Raw genomic sequence first — 15,227 nt, 5'->3', positions numbered from 1 at the left:
AGAGAGATGTTCTGATAACAAGAATCGGAGCAGGTCAAAAGACAATGCCTTGAACACTTTGGCTGGCTGCTTAAGCATGCTTGAGGACTACAGCTACATTCCTTCCAACGGTTTGGAAAACACCTGTTATGCTTGGGTAATCTTCCATGGTTTGTTTTTGGTTTTCTCACACACCCCCTTCTGAAAAACTAGTGCTGTATTCATGAGGTTTTATTCGTGTAACAGGCCCATTCTACTGAAGAAGCATCTCTCAAGTACGCAGGTTACTCTGCATTCATCTTTATTTTGTTTCTGTTCCATATCCCTTATTTCAGAGCATGCTCCAGAGACTTAAGAAAATAATTGATTTAACACATAGCATAAAGGTAGCAAACTACTAACAGGTTACTACAGGAAGTAACTGCTGAGGGACAACTCAGAAATTGCAAGACATTTGTAAGAAACAAGAATAGGGTGAGCCTTAAGGCTGATCCTTGCCTACACTGTAGGCACTACTCTCCAGCAGAAGAGCAAAGGCACACTGAGGCAGGTAATGTTGCATAGAGCGTGTTCAGAATACAGTGGCTACCATGGAAGATTTGGGTGAGATGTGTTTGAATACAGAAATCTGTGCTCTGCAAATGGTAAATTATTTCCAAAGGCACTTGCAACAGGGAAAAAAGTGAATCTATTTGGCAAAATTAGGAGTTGATCTTATATTTTGATACTGATACTCCATTTTAAAAGGAGTTAAAAGAACAAAAAAAAAATTGTAATATGTTTAAATTCAACTAATTTTCTTACAGGTATACACGATACTGAAAAACCTCTCCTTCCCTCTCCTTCAGAGGGAAAGAGTCTGTCTCATGGACCTTTTAGCCAATCAAAACAATATTTTTCAGGAAAAAAAATAGAAGTAGCACAGAGCCTTGAAATTAGGGGCACTAGTTTTTTTAATGTAGATTTTAATATGTAAGAGAATAGTAATCTAAATAATAATCATCATCAATAATAATGATCATCATCTATTAGTAATCAATTCCACCTTTGATCAATACGCTTGTTTTTAAATACAAGAATCCTCCTGGAGCTTCACGTTGAACTGGCTGGAATACTGAAATTTTGGAACCCCTCTTATGGCAAACATCTGCTCCCTGATAACACAGTTTCTTATGAAAACATTTCAGAAGAGTTTCCTGTCTTTTGAGGTACTTCTGACCATGGTGTAATTCTTACATACATGTAGAGCTTTAAAGCTGCTACTGGCTACAAACATGGAATAAAAGTGAGATTAAAAATAATAATTAATAATCATTCTGTCAACTAAGAGCTCAACATTACATTCTACTGTGGCCCAAATCTCTAAGCTTAGTTTTGGTGCTTGGGGGAGGCATTTCTGTTGATTCCTTTTAATGACTGCAAGTTCTCTCACCCAACCAAAACCACTCAAAAGCCTCTATGCAGCGCAGCAAAAAGACCTGTTAAAGAACAGGGCAGACACAGACTTCAGATAAAGCAGCACGGCATTTTCAGTATTCATGTGTGACAGGAATTTTCTTTTGAAATCTCATGTGAAAGACCCATGTGCTCAGCTGTGGGTGGTTGGGCTTATTAAAACAGAGGACTACAAAGAGCTGAATGACACAGACAGAAACAAAAAAAATCAGAAAATCTCAAGCTTCAGGCCACCTCCTTGAGTGACTTTAGATCATTTTCCAAAAAGAAAACCAGTACAATATTAAATAATGACATTAGAATCTGTTCTGTATCTGTATTCTTAGGTATTTAATTGCAAACATTATTTCAAGGTCTTAGCAAGAAAAAAAATTACAAAGCATTCTTCATCAGGAACGAGGAGACGAGACATGTGAAACAAGCAAAGCTAATGGTGAATCACCCAGTAGTTGTGATGTACTGAACTAAACTCACTGAATGTCATCCCTCTAAGTATTTATGTTGTGCTATTAAGATGTGAGCAAGGAGCTGAGTCTTTCCAAAGCACGCAGTCTAGCTGCTGTGAAAGGTTACTACTCCATACCTTCAGAACAGCTGTCTGCGACTTCTACAATTGCTAGTGCTACCTCACTGAATAGTGAAGTGTTGCCTCTGATAGTACAAAAACCAGGAACAATTGCAACAGTGGGCAAAGGAGCTGGCCTTCATTTGATATCATATTTTGTTGTCAAGAACAACATTGAACAGAAGAGAAACTATTTTTCCCTTCATTTAAAGAAAGGGGCTTAACCAAAGACTTAAAATGTCAATCCTTTTCATTTTTTTAGGTTGGTTTTTTTTTTTTTTCCATACACCTAGTTCTACTCCCAACCCCCTAGCTTTTAGTTTGTATGTCGGGCCCTTGAAAAGGAGAAAATTTTCTCTCTTTTGTTTGAAGCAAACCTGGAATGAATATAATTCTAAATTGTTTTTACTTCAGTCTTGTTAAAAAACCCAAAACAAATCCAAAGCAAAACAAAAAACCCCAAAACACACATGAGAAATGAAGCAGGCTCATCATCTGTGCTGCAAACAGTGAAGCAAGCATTCTGAAGTCTCACAAAAAAAGATCAGCATAATTTATACCTGAGCCTAAATGAATCCTCAGACTTAAAGCTGAAGCTAAATTTTACTGGCTATTTCTTTGCTCTGTTTCTAGCTGCAGGTGACTCTGTACTGATTTTCTAGTAAAGAGATTAGATGAAACCTGAAGAAAAGTTTTAAGCAGACCAGGAGCAGCAAGAAGAGTTTTCCATCACAGATTGACTCCTGCTTCAACTGTGCAAGAAAATGAAAATATAAGTAGAAATAAGTACTTCAAACAAGTTTTATTTGGTACTTACAGACTGTATATAGGTTTAAAGAAAAACTACGTATTTTAGACACTTCAAAATATTGTGGCTATGCACATGGAAAACTAAAGAAAGCAAGAAAGGAACCCAATTAATTTTACTGCATCAAAAGCTACTATTGAAAGCATTCTGACTGAAGGGCTATTTTTTCCCTTCCGTATATATTCTGGCAGATGAAGTCTCTTTCATTGCATTTCCATGGCTTTTATCCCATCTCCTGTATAAGACGAACACTTGGCAGCAGCAGAAAGTAATTTCTTCAAAAATTCTTCAGTTTTTGTCTCAGAGGATTTTCTTCTGCTAGCGCAGGCTTTCTGCACAACTTCCTACAGGCCTAGCTCAGTGCTCGCTAAAGGCAAGTGCAGGAATCTTAGTGGTACCTTCTCTGGTAGCATGAACTGAAACCCCATAAACCTCTGCCTCCCCTGGCCGAGGATCAACTCACTGACCTCAGTGAGCACAGCATCAAGCCCTGGTTGGTGCTTCAAGCTCAAACACCTGGAGCGAGTTCTACCTGTAACAGCATTCTTTATCAAAGCAGAAAAAGGTGCAAGATTTTACAGTCTGCCCAGTAGCAATCAAAAGTGAGGGATGGAACAATGACAGTAGAAATCAGCATCAAACTAAAGAGAAAGCAACCTGCGTTGCTCCTCTTATCACTCAAACTGTATTGCTTTATATATATAAAAAAACCAAAACCCACATACTAGATAAAAAGCACAAAGACCATTTTCCATTTGCTCTGAAACGAGCGAACCCAAAAAATCTCCAAACCTGCTTCATCATCCAAAAATCAAATATTTCAGGTTTCACACAGTCTTAATAGTCCGATAAGGCAAAGGCAAAGTCTTCCATCACTGGGAACAGCAGCAATTTACAGGACTCAGAACAAGGTATTTCCGTGCGTGTGCACATGTGTGCATGTATGTGTACACATCTTTTATAGTATTGTGAACATGGATGTAACTAAAAAAAAAAATCAAGCTTGCAGTATCATTTTACCACATTTTTCTAATTTATTCAATTAAATGATTTATTTCTGTACTGAACAAAATTCATAAATACATCCTCTAGGAGAACAATAGGTTTTCCTCTTGTCCATGAAAAAATAACGCTTTCAAATGTTCACATTTTAAAACCTGCCTTGTTTTGTGTTTTTAGAGAAAATGCAAGAAGATCATAGTGACGTCTCAATTTACAGAATGTCCCTGTAGGAATTACATTTACAAGAACCTGATACAGAAGCCTATACTTTGCCCCCATAATTAGAGTTCTCTGCAATAATATTCAAACCAACAGGTTTAAATAAAACACCCCATTAACTCTACTTGTAGAGCAATGAGGTATTTATTTTTCAAGTATTAGAACCACAAAGTGTAAAAGATTCTTTGCCAATTTTACAATTATGCCTTTTAAACCAACACCCACCTTTTTAAAAAAAGAATCAGTCCCACCACCTAAATCAGCCCATTGTTTTCAGATTCCAGTGTCTTGTGTCTTAAGGAATGCAGAAATATCCATTTACTAACAGAAAAAGCTTGTTGGAAAAAGCCATATTAAGTAATGCACGTGAAGCATGATTTTTCTAGTGATGAAAGCTATTAGAAAGGTGATCCAAGTCTATTCCCATCACTTCTGCTGCTGGTTTTACTAAAGTCCTTCCAAAAAAGATATTCAAGAAATCTTTAAAAAACTGGAGAGAAAAAAATAAAACACTCCTTCATAGTGTGGAAGAAACTCCACTGACTGCAGAGATGCTCACATCACCTTTGGTTCTTCAGAAGAAACAATCAGATCACTTCTACAACAGAAGGTATCAAAAATGACAGGTCAGCCAAGAGTGACAATGCTTACTTCAAAATACTATGCAATTAGTTTATTTTAAGATGATTTTCCTCACATTTTCTAGCCACAGAAAAAGAAAATAGTAGTCCAATTTAGTTTGCTAAGTTAGTATTTGTTTACCTCACATCCTTTAAAAGCGGTGACGTAATTCAGAAAAAGCTAGCGTGCTGCAAGCCATCCCTCAATACTAACATCAGCAAGAACCTGATGGGGAAGTACATCTGGAATTTTACATAGAAGCTAGGTACCAGCTCCCCTTCTGCATGTGCGTATCAGATATTACGCTTGTGGAACTGGAACATGATTGCTGACCGTAAGCTAGGAACAGCAGTTGTCGCTGTTACCGTTTCTGTGTGAAAGCACAGGGCAAACATTTTCAAGCAACTTCAAATGGCAGAAAGTGCAGCGTAACCGAGAACTCCGCCTCAAACAAAAGATAAGGCCTCACCGTAATTTGCACAGCATCTGTATGTACTTGGCACGCATAGCTTTACAAAGAGGAGATACGCTCCTTTACCCAAATAATATGGGGTTTAAAAATCCTTAATCAACTTATATCAATGAATAGCTCTAGGTCCTCTGTCAATCACTACGCGTTACAAGTGTTAATGAACCAAGGCAAACCTACCTGCTGTTTGATGCGTTTGAACACTGTCTACCTGAGGCAAAAGGGTCCCCTTATCTTCAAAGGCTAGAATTGGATTCAAAGGAATATCAGGACTATTGCTGCCGTCATTGTTCATGGCATCCAGCCGGGATGGTTTAGAACCAATAGGCAGGTTTATGATCTCTTCAAAGTTATCATTCTGCATAGACATTCCATTTTCATTTGCGTTTTTCTCTGGATTAAGATTGCTGAAAGAGAAACACAGATATTTCCTCATGCACTTCATCTAGAACAGAAATTTAGTCCTCCTCAAAGCAACACTACAAATGGAAAAGCCTGCATTTATCCAGAGCATTCTTTTAGTCACTAAAAGCTATGCTTCTACCACAGCAGAAAAACTGTTTTTGCAGCCAAGTACTAGATATGCCTTCCCTCAAATATACAGCGCAGTTGTTACATTTGGCCACGCTACACCCAGAACTAGAGCGAGCTTTATGGGCACTGCAGTTCCGAGAAGTGACTGAGATGGGAAGCAGTAAGAAAACCCCTGCAGCACCACTGCTATCTTGAGCCACCCACCTAATGCAATTTACAGCCTCTTTTTCAGCTCTCATAACCTTTGCCACATCCTTCCTCTTATTGCAGATCAATGTAAATGCCCTTATCTAAGATCACTGTCGATTTTGTTATTCCTTGGATCACCTCCTGCCTCCAGTTTTGGAGCAGGCTCTTCTACCTGCCACTCAGCCAGAGAAAAAACTCCCTTACTGATACAATTCTCCTTTCAGTCCCTCCTCCCCTGTAAGTTCTTAGGGCTTATTTCCAAGGCTCTACCTGACTGCACTCCTCCCGCTGATCATCCTCAAGCCAAAAGAAGCACCTCCCCTCATCCCTCACGTCAATCTGCACTTTCTGCCTCCCGGTTGAGAGAGATGCCTTATGAGCAAGTGCTTGTACGTCTGCCCCAGTCAGGAGCGGTACAAGCACAGACACGCTCTCCAGTCACGCATGCTCTCCTGAGAACACACGAGATCGCGTCTCACGGTCTTGCCTCTCCCCTCCCAACCCTTTTCTTAGGCCCTGTGTTGTCAAACCCTGCTGTCTTTGCAGACAGCATGCGCTGTCTTGCCAGAGGGGAGAAACTTAAGGTGCTACTTCAGTGAACAGGATGACAGTAACGGGACCATAAGCTCCTCGAGAAAGAGCAAGTAGTCAGCTGACACTCAAAAATCACGCGATCTTTCGCAGGTGTTTCTTAAGGCCCTCAACAGTTAGATGCTGACAATCTTGGGTACCTACTCCCTATTCGGCCCACATCACGACTGTTCGGGTTGGTTGGAAATGCTTCAGCCACAAAGGCTCAGATGCAATTTTCCTGGATTTAAACTAGGCTATCAATTTCCTCAGGCCATTTCTGAGCAGGTGGCTTGCTTTCACAGGCTAATTTTCTCCTGACAGTACTTTTACTAGTCTGAAAAAAACCCCCAAAACCCCAACCTGTTTGTAATTGGCATATGGATTATTTTCATTTGCTGTCTTCTTTGGGTGTCCAACTCTTCACAATTACAGAATTGTTTTACAGTACTTTCCAAAAGACAGAAAATAATTACTGCTCTTTTGAAAGTAGCAACACTTTATCCAAAGCCCAGATTTCCTGTGAGAATGACGTGCTGGTTTACATATCAAGCCTTTCCCAGTTTTTCAAACCATCACTGGTTCTTTTTCAGAAAGGCATTCCCCTTTTTCATCTGTGGATATGCTGAGGGAATTTCAAAGTCAAAAGTATGTTTCACTGCACCGAGTTTGAGAGCAGACACAAAAGTCCTGCTGGCTGCCTGTGAGAGATCAGAAGTCACACCACCCTTTTGGGCCAGAGATCCACATCTCTAAGATGAGGAGCAGGATCTTTGAAATGCTTTAGGACTAATAAAACCTGCTTTATGATGTACAGTTATTAGGTTATTATTCACTATAAGGTATCCTATTACTTATTTCATCCCCATCTACTACCAATAACCTTACCAGAGCTGTTATAATGCAGCAAGTTTGATGGATGGGATAAGAAAGAGGGGGAAAGAGAGCAACTGCTCATTCATATAAATTAAACAGCATAGTACTTCAACAAGCATTGGTACAATGAAGACGAGTCTTGCTTCTGCAAACAGATATTAATGTTTCTGATTGATCAGCTGACTTCACAGATAAATAGTTCTTCATATTTATTTGTCATTGCACTGCCAGTATTACATACTGAGTTAGACCAGGATTCACAGACTCGAAAGGTGCCTTTTCAGACACAGGAGTCTATGCAATCACAAAGGGGGTACAAAAGAGGAAACCATGACTATGAATCTTCTATATTTTGTGCTATAAAATCTTCTATATTTTCTGCTGTTTGCTCCACCAGATTACTAGGGAAGCAAGTTTAGAACAAACAAAGGGAAAAACAGAACTGTGGAATTAATTCCACTGGATATCTTAGAGGACATAAGCTCAAAAGGAGATTAGACAAACTCCTAGGAGACTGGTATACCCTCCAGCTTCTGGTAATTAGCAGCTTAGGGACTACTTGAGCCTATCGTTGCATTTAGACCACAATGCTTAGTAACCCTTCACTGACCAGAGGATCTCCTGGTACTTATCTTTTTTTGCCTTTACACTCTCTCCCTAAGTGACTGCTATGGGCCATCAAAGCAAAGAATACAAAAAAGTAATGGATTTTTGACCTGCTGCAGCTGTTCTTAATGTCTTGTGTGACATTCTTAGCGATGTCTCAGTGTCCAGCACAACCTTGGAGATACCCTTTTCAGGCACAGAAACGTACCTGCAATATTTTAAGAACTGTGTAATTTTGGCATTGTAACATATTCCATAAGCATGCCTGTAGCAAGACAACTACGTAATAAAAAAAGTTGCCTGAGTTATTCAGAGAGCATTTCCAAACATAATAATTCTTGCAAGCATCTGAAGGACAGCTTAATGCAGCTAAAAAAAAAAAAAATATCTGCACTGCTTCGCCTTTTGAACTGGACACATCAATATTAACAAGATAGACTAGAGGAAGTTGAGAGAAGAGCAGCTTGCTTAATTAAAGGAACTGGAACTTCAAAAAAATTAAAAACTCCTGAAAATTACATCTGATGTAGATAATTTTAGCCACAGCTCTGTGTAGACATAATCTATATGTAAAGAATTTGAAGAGAGTAAAGAAGACAGACGACCAGAATTTCAGAATTTAGTATGTCTGCCTTTCTGATCAGCCATCTGAAATCAACACTGAATAAGGAAAAAAACCCACTGATTTGCAGGCCTTTGGAATGTGGCAAAATACTTCCACACCTGCTATTCCTGATCTGAAAGACAGTGTCAGTCATCTCATTTATTGACATGATTTTAGCAGAGATGTCACAGATAGACATTAACAGCAAAACAGACCCCAGACTTTTGGATTAAATAAAGCAGTGTTTATTTTTAATCCATTGAAACAACAGCACTGAAATCAGCCAGCAATAAGGAGCTGGGGGCCTAAAGAAGGGAAGGTGGTGCTAAAGCAAATTTCAAGTGTGCTACCCTACTGACTTAGCAATGAACACTACGTAAGTATTTGAACTCAGTAACGTTCTTTTCCAGGGACAAGATATTGAGGCAATCATCTTGTCTAACTCTGTATTTGGTGGTTAGCTCATCTACCCAGGCCCAGCTCCCTTTATACAGGATGGAGACACACAGAGGAGGTGAACTGCTCTCACTGAGGCCCCACTGCAGGCATTTATAGAAAGCAGCACAGAAAAAGAAAAAAAAAAAAAATTACAGGATAAGAATAAGTATCATAAGGAAAATAATGTCAACATAAACCACTGTATTGAAATAACTTTCTGAGAAGTAGCAGATGGGATCTAACTTGGGTAAAGAATTAGAAAGCAGAGACCAAGCAATAATCTGCAAGTGGGAGATGGATTAGGCAGCTGCACTGGTTATCCAACTCCAGCTCCTACCACTGTGTTTCTTCCAGGATTCTACTATTCAGTAAAGCAAGAAAAAATTAGAGTCCAGAAAAAAAATCCTGTTGGAATCTTTTATAATTTACAAAAAGTTTGAAAATACTTTAACATTATATCTTATTTTCAAACGACTGTTCCAAACTAATTTTTCCATTTGTTGGAAAAACACCCCAAAACGCCAGAATCTAGCCAGAAGTTAACATGCCATTAATAATATTGTAGCATCCATGAGCTACCAGTTTTCTTGGTAATTCTAGATACCTTACTAACTGGAAAATTTCCATGGTACGCTCCATTTTAAAATATATTTAGTCTTGCCCTTTCCATTGTGCTACACCTAGATGAGAAATGTCTTCATTTAAGTTCATTTGTGAGTCTTCTCACCACAGACTTATAGGTCAGATATAAGGTCACTCCCTGCCCCCCATAATAACTCACTATTCTTGATTAGCATTCAAGCATTAAATTGTTTAACCCAATTTACTTGTGGAGAAGATACTCAGAGCAAGCATAGGTGGCAAAATCAGAACCCTTGCAGCACCACTTAAAACTACATACCACAAAAATCAGGTTCATGTTCAGACACGTCACTTTAACTCAGGCAATTATGAAAAAAGAAATTGTTTCTGTGAACCGAGAATTCATGCAAGATCTATTTGAAAACCTCAAGTGCTAACATGGTAAAACAGCTCAATTCACAAGCAAATATATCTGTTTTTTTTCTTTCACGATGCAAAATGAAGAAGCTTTAAGCCTAAGGAAAACTGATTAATGTTCATTTGTTTAAAACACAGGAATAGGAATACCAGTAAAAATTTTGAGAAATTATTATGTGGGCTAGATTATTGTGCCAATCTATCATTTGCAATAAATGTTTATTAATAAAACTAATAATTGGTGACAATAGATATACAGTAAATAACACAGCAGATCACAGCATTTTCATTAGTGTTTATGAAGATCAATTGTCTTGGAAAGCTAATGAAGTTCCAGTACAATAAGATCAGCATTGCTGATTGAAAGTGGCAGCAGAGAATGGTGAAATCAATTGCCTTCACTGCGCCAGAATTCTTTTAATTTTTCTCGGTTGCATTGTACTCATGACTATAGAAGCAAGCACGCTATTTCCATCTGAATCCCAGGCACAGAGCTGACACAGGATGGATGACACGATGGGGAGGAGTAGGGATGAAGGTTCAGCACAGCAAGCAGTCAGGCAACTTCCTATTATGCCCCAGAGTAGAACTCCTTATCTTCACACAAACCACTAGTAGCTTTCCAAGCCACGCTCCTTCAACACTTCTGGTGCAAGGGACAGAGCAGCTGCAGTGTCTGGGGAGTGACCCCAACCACTACAGGTATGCTGGGTTTGGTCACTGAACACCAACCAAAGACACGCATTCAGGCTAGACCCCAGCGCTGTGCAAAACAGACCCGCCGACACTTGCACTCCTTCTGTCCTAGACCCAGTGAAACTTCCCACGCTTCCTGCGCTGCAGGAGGACAACGAGACTGCCTGCTGCTCTAGGCCTTAAGACTCCTCTCCTTCACTACCGCCTCTTGCCCCTACAAGCACATGCCACAAGTCCCCCAGGCAAAGCCTTTTGAAGTTCTGGTCAGAAATCTGAGCTATCTCACCCTTAAAACATGCTCAAGTGTTTTCCAGACAAAAGCCAAATCTTTTTTGAGACTGGAGTGAGGTGCTTGCACAAAAGACCATCTCCGCCGGTTGCTGCTGTGCGTGCTACAGTATCAGGTATACTGAGATGCCAGACAACCGCAGCACATGAGATGCAGTAGCAGCAGTGTTGGCACCTGTGGCTTTTACCATGTAGTAAAATCTACACCGCTACGTATTCCTTACAACAGTTTTTCAGGCTTCCTGGGCTAAGCTTACACCGGGATGCTACCAAGCGCTTCAGCCTTTGCCTTCCCAGTCAGTGCAGATGTACCTCCGGTCCCTCCACACCCTAAACCTGGCACACCAGCCTCCCCTTCCACAGCCTTATACGTGCTTCCTACTTTTGTCATTGTTCTTCAATCTCATTCATTCTTCACTTCGGCCATCCTGAGTTTCCTTCCACACGGATTATAATGCTACGTGACAGCATTCATTAGCATGGCACATTTTATATTACAAACATCAAGGTGCATATAAGGCTGGGAGTGATTAACATTTAATAGCTGCCTGAGACAATTACGAGGCAGCTCTGTGCAGCCCATCCAGTGCAGCTCAGCGCTCAGTGTCGCTGACAGAACTTCTCTCAGCAGGAGCATCCTTGTCAGCATGACAGCAGGCTAAGATCCCCCAGGCATATGGAGGGAGCCAGCGAGGGCAAATTCCTCCTTCAATTAGTGCCAATCACACCCTGAAGCATACCGCCCATTACAGACTGCGTGATGGCTTCCCACATTCAAGTTTTTCCATGTGTATTCTGGCACTACCTGCATAAAACATGAAAGGACTGAGGGATTATTTGGCTTTTTGCATTACTAAGACTGAAATAACTGACAGCTCATGCTTATGTAACAGATTTCACTCGGTTGAACACCGAGGTTTCAAGCATTTCAACAATTTCTGAAAGTCTGAGTGACTTGCTTTGTGGCTAACAGAGAGCTCCCAGTGTTAAATATCTGCCTCCCAAAATTCTCCTTACAGAGGACAAAAGGTTTTTCTAAAAATGCAAAGCCAAAATGAGTAGCTCTGGATCTCACATGATGGACTTTTGCTTAGTAAGCATAACTTGCTAATACTTCAAGCAGTTCAGGAATCGGAATGTCTAGGCTGAAAGCACAGCGTTCGTTATTCCAATCAAAAAAACTAGCACTGCAAACCCAGAGTGGTTTTCATGAAGCTTAATTCATGGAAATGAACAGAAAAAATTTGCCCTTTCCATTAAGTTTCAATTTATGTAATAATTGCTGGCAAACAGCACATTGTTCCAAACACTCCAAAGAACGTGCTGTATTTTTACAGAATCCTCCCCTATCAGTTGGCAAAAATGGGTTACTGCTAAGTGAAAGATGATAAAAGTTGTTTTCTGAACACAGGAAAAGATAAACAGGAAACAAGGCAGGTGGAACAGCTGTCTCATATGTAATGAATACATGGACCTGAAAATAATTTATTACTCTAGTAACCCTCATCCTCTAAACACCCTCCAATACTTAGAAATGTTCTTACCTGTCCATATTTACGGGGGGTTGATGTGAAACAATCACACGTGTGCAGGTGACGGGTTTCCCATTGTGTGGAGACTGCGTTGCATGCTGAAGCTGAGGTTCTCCTGCAGGTTCCAAGGGAGATGCAGGACTCGTTATGACTAGAGAGGGAAAACAGGCTTCCATAAAACCAAGCAGATTAGGATAAAACATTTCCTACAAAAACCAGCACAGTCAAGGCAAGCTACAGTTTTAAAAAAAATACTAACAGAGTTCACACACCCCTCCCCACTCCCCCCCCACCTCCTTTGTCAAGTTTTTAGGCACACAAGCCCTGTTTCAGGTCTGAAGTAAATACCACAGATTTCAGAGCTATAGCTTTACGGACAAGAATAAACATCTTCCAGTGATATACGCAATTCCAACACATAAGCCAGTGGTCAAAATAGGCTGGTATCTGACAGAGTATTATGCTGGCACTTTCCAAGCAGCAACAGAGAATGGAATAGGAGAACACTGGGACATCATCAATCCCATACACTGGTATTTCTTGGTTCCCCTGTTGATCACTGACTGTAACCCGAAAGGAAATCAAGAGGAGAAAAATCTCCATGGGAAGGATACTTCTTTCAGCAAGTACCAAATCACTACTATAAAATGCTGTAGAGAGCAACATAAAATTAGAGTATCCTTGTGCCTCATCCAAAGACCATATGGTAGATGTTATTGGCCTGCCTCAGGACGTTTTAAAGTACAACTACAGCCTTCTGCATTGTATCTACAGTCACACTAATTCACATACAGCTCAGTAAAAGGAAGCAATTGCACCCCACCCATACTAGCATGTGTTACGACAATCACAAGGACAATTCAGTATTCGTAGGCTTGGACAAATTTCTCTGTTACCCAAAACCTCATCTGGGGAGACCTTTCTTCAGCTGCTCTTGTTTTGCTATGCTCTAAATGCTCGGGCTGAAGTCTTTTACACTGAATGTCTTAGTGTGATCTTTGGCAAGTTTTTACATGAAAGATATTAGCAACACAGGTTTCGGTGCTTCTACAACTGGAACAAGAGAAAAATACATTGACTTTAACATTAATTTAACACAGAAAAGCAGAAGAAAGGTCTTGTGCTGTGGAAAGGCAGAGTTATCTCCTGTTTTGAAGCAGAGGCCAAACAAATGACAAAAAGGTGATGGATTTTGTTCCATTGTGTGATTTGGCCATTCTCACAAAGGTCTCCTCATATTTTGCCAAACAGTAAAGACTGAAAAAAAGTAAAATCACCATTTGTGTATAGTCAGAAGTCTTGTAGAGCATAATATGTAATGTTAGAGTTAGCTGAAATACGTCCATTCATTCACACCTTTAACTTGCATATCTAGATAAAGCAAAGCCAAACAGCAGAGCAGCCCTGAAGGTGAGGGCAGTTTTCTCTTTATCCAGTCACTCCAGCCTTCCCTTGGGCCTGGGGAAATGGAGGTCCAAATTCTTGTATGCCTTAGGAAACTGACTCCTTGTCTTCTACCTCGGGCAGGAAAGCACTAGCCACAGGTTATAGAGACATTTATAGTTTCAAGAATTATTTAAGTGGTTTATAGCACCTTCAGCAGTGCCTGCAGCAAAAGATGGCATCCCAGATGCATTCTGTATTAGCAGTTCCCAAACTTTTTTTCCCCCTAAGATAATATGTAAACAAATAACTTCCAAACACAAGTAATGAAATCTGTGTCAAAAGGTTTCCTGGTAGTGCTAATTATAGCATTCACTTTAAACATAAAAAAAAAAAACAAACCACCAACCCCACAGTACACGCAGCTAGTGCTGTTATTTGTCCTCTGTGTTACTCAACTCAAACACAACAGAGAAATAAAGATTGTCATTTAATGTGTTATGCTACAATAGGATAAGCCATTTGATAGCTTGACTTCAGTATCTTTAAATATATTTGTTTTTATGTATGTATTTTATGTATGTATGTATTATTTTAATTCATACTTGGTGATTGTTGAATATGAGCTACATTTATTTTGCTTCCTTCATTGTAAATATTAAAATCTTATATAAAACTACCTAAAATGACGGGGCGGGGGGGAGAGATAGAGGGAACAGAACAGAAGAGAAGACTGAAAGTGTGGGTGTGACAGGGAGACTCCAAACTTTTGTAGGAGCTGAATTTTGAAAGAAATAGAAATTAAGACCAAGTAAATAAGGCAGCAGGTGTGGAAGAGAGAAATGACAGAGACACATTTGGATAATTAACAGTTTGGTTTGAGTTGAAATAACCCTTTAAGAAAATGGAGTAAGTCTGCAACAACCACATCTGTAATACTATGCAAAAGAAACTATATAAAGAAAAGAATTTGTTTCTTTTCACTTTATAAATAATTAAACTTGGTAAGCAACTGCCTTGCGTTAAACACCAATGTGACAAAGTTGCTAAAACAGCGGACTCATTTAGTAACAGCTACCTACCTATATGGAAAGACTAAATAAATAATGTTTGCTAGGACTTCAGTTATAATCTTCTCATGGTTTTCTTTACTGCAATTAGTGTGCCAAGTTTCAGAACTGTATCTCAAATCATTGTGCTTAGTAGGCATTTATTCACCAGTTGTGCTCAGGGCACAGTTAAACACAATACCTGCTTCTCCAGTAATATTTGTCTTTGATATATGTCCATTTTGCTGGTCACTGGGTTTCTACAAAGGAAGCACAGTTTTGTAAATTAAAAATGGCACTAAAGAAGTGAAACATGCCCAATATTTACATGTTAAGTAGCAGCAC

General features: G+C 39.6%; 1 protein-coding gene across 1 annotated transcript in view; it reads right to left on the bottom strand.

Moving 5' to 3' along the window:
* Positions 1-4,942: 4,942 nt before the first annotated feature.
* Positions 4,943-15,227, bottom strand: part of MAP7 (microtubule associated protein 7) — a 107,029-nt gene continuing 96,744 nt past the window's right edge. The window contains exons 17-20 of the mRNA XM_075707707.1: positions 15,085-15,142; positions 12,463-12,601; positions 5,299-5,525; positions 4,943-5,019 (exon numbers count right to left, since the gene is read on the bottom strand). Coding sequence (XP_075563822.1) covers positions 4,943-5,019; positions 5,299-5,525; positions 12,463-12,601; positions 15,085-15,142 — 501 coding nt within the window. The remainder of the gene's footprint in view (positions 5,020-5,298; positions 5,526-12,462; positions 12,602-15,084; positions 15,143-15,227) is intronic.

The sequence above is a fragment of the Pelecanus crispus genome, chromosome 3, assembly GCF_030463565.1.
Source record: "Pelecanus crispus isolate bPelCri1 chromosome 3, bPelCri1.pri, whole genome shotgun sequence".
NCBI lineage: Eukaryota > Metazoa > Chordata > Aves > Pelecaniformes > Pelecanidae > Pelecanus > Pelecanus crispus.
Note: the sequence above shows the minus strand (reverse complement) of the source record. Positions and strands in the feature narration are given on the sequence as shown.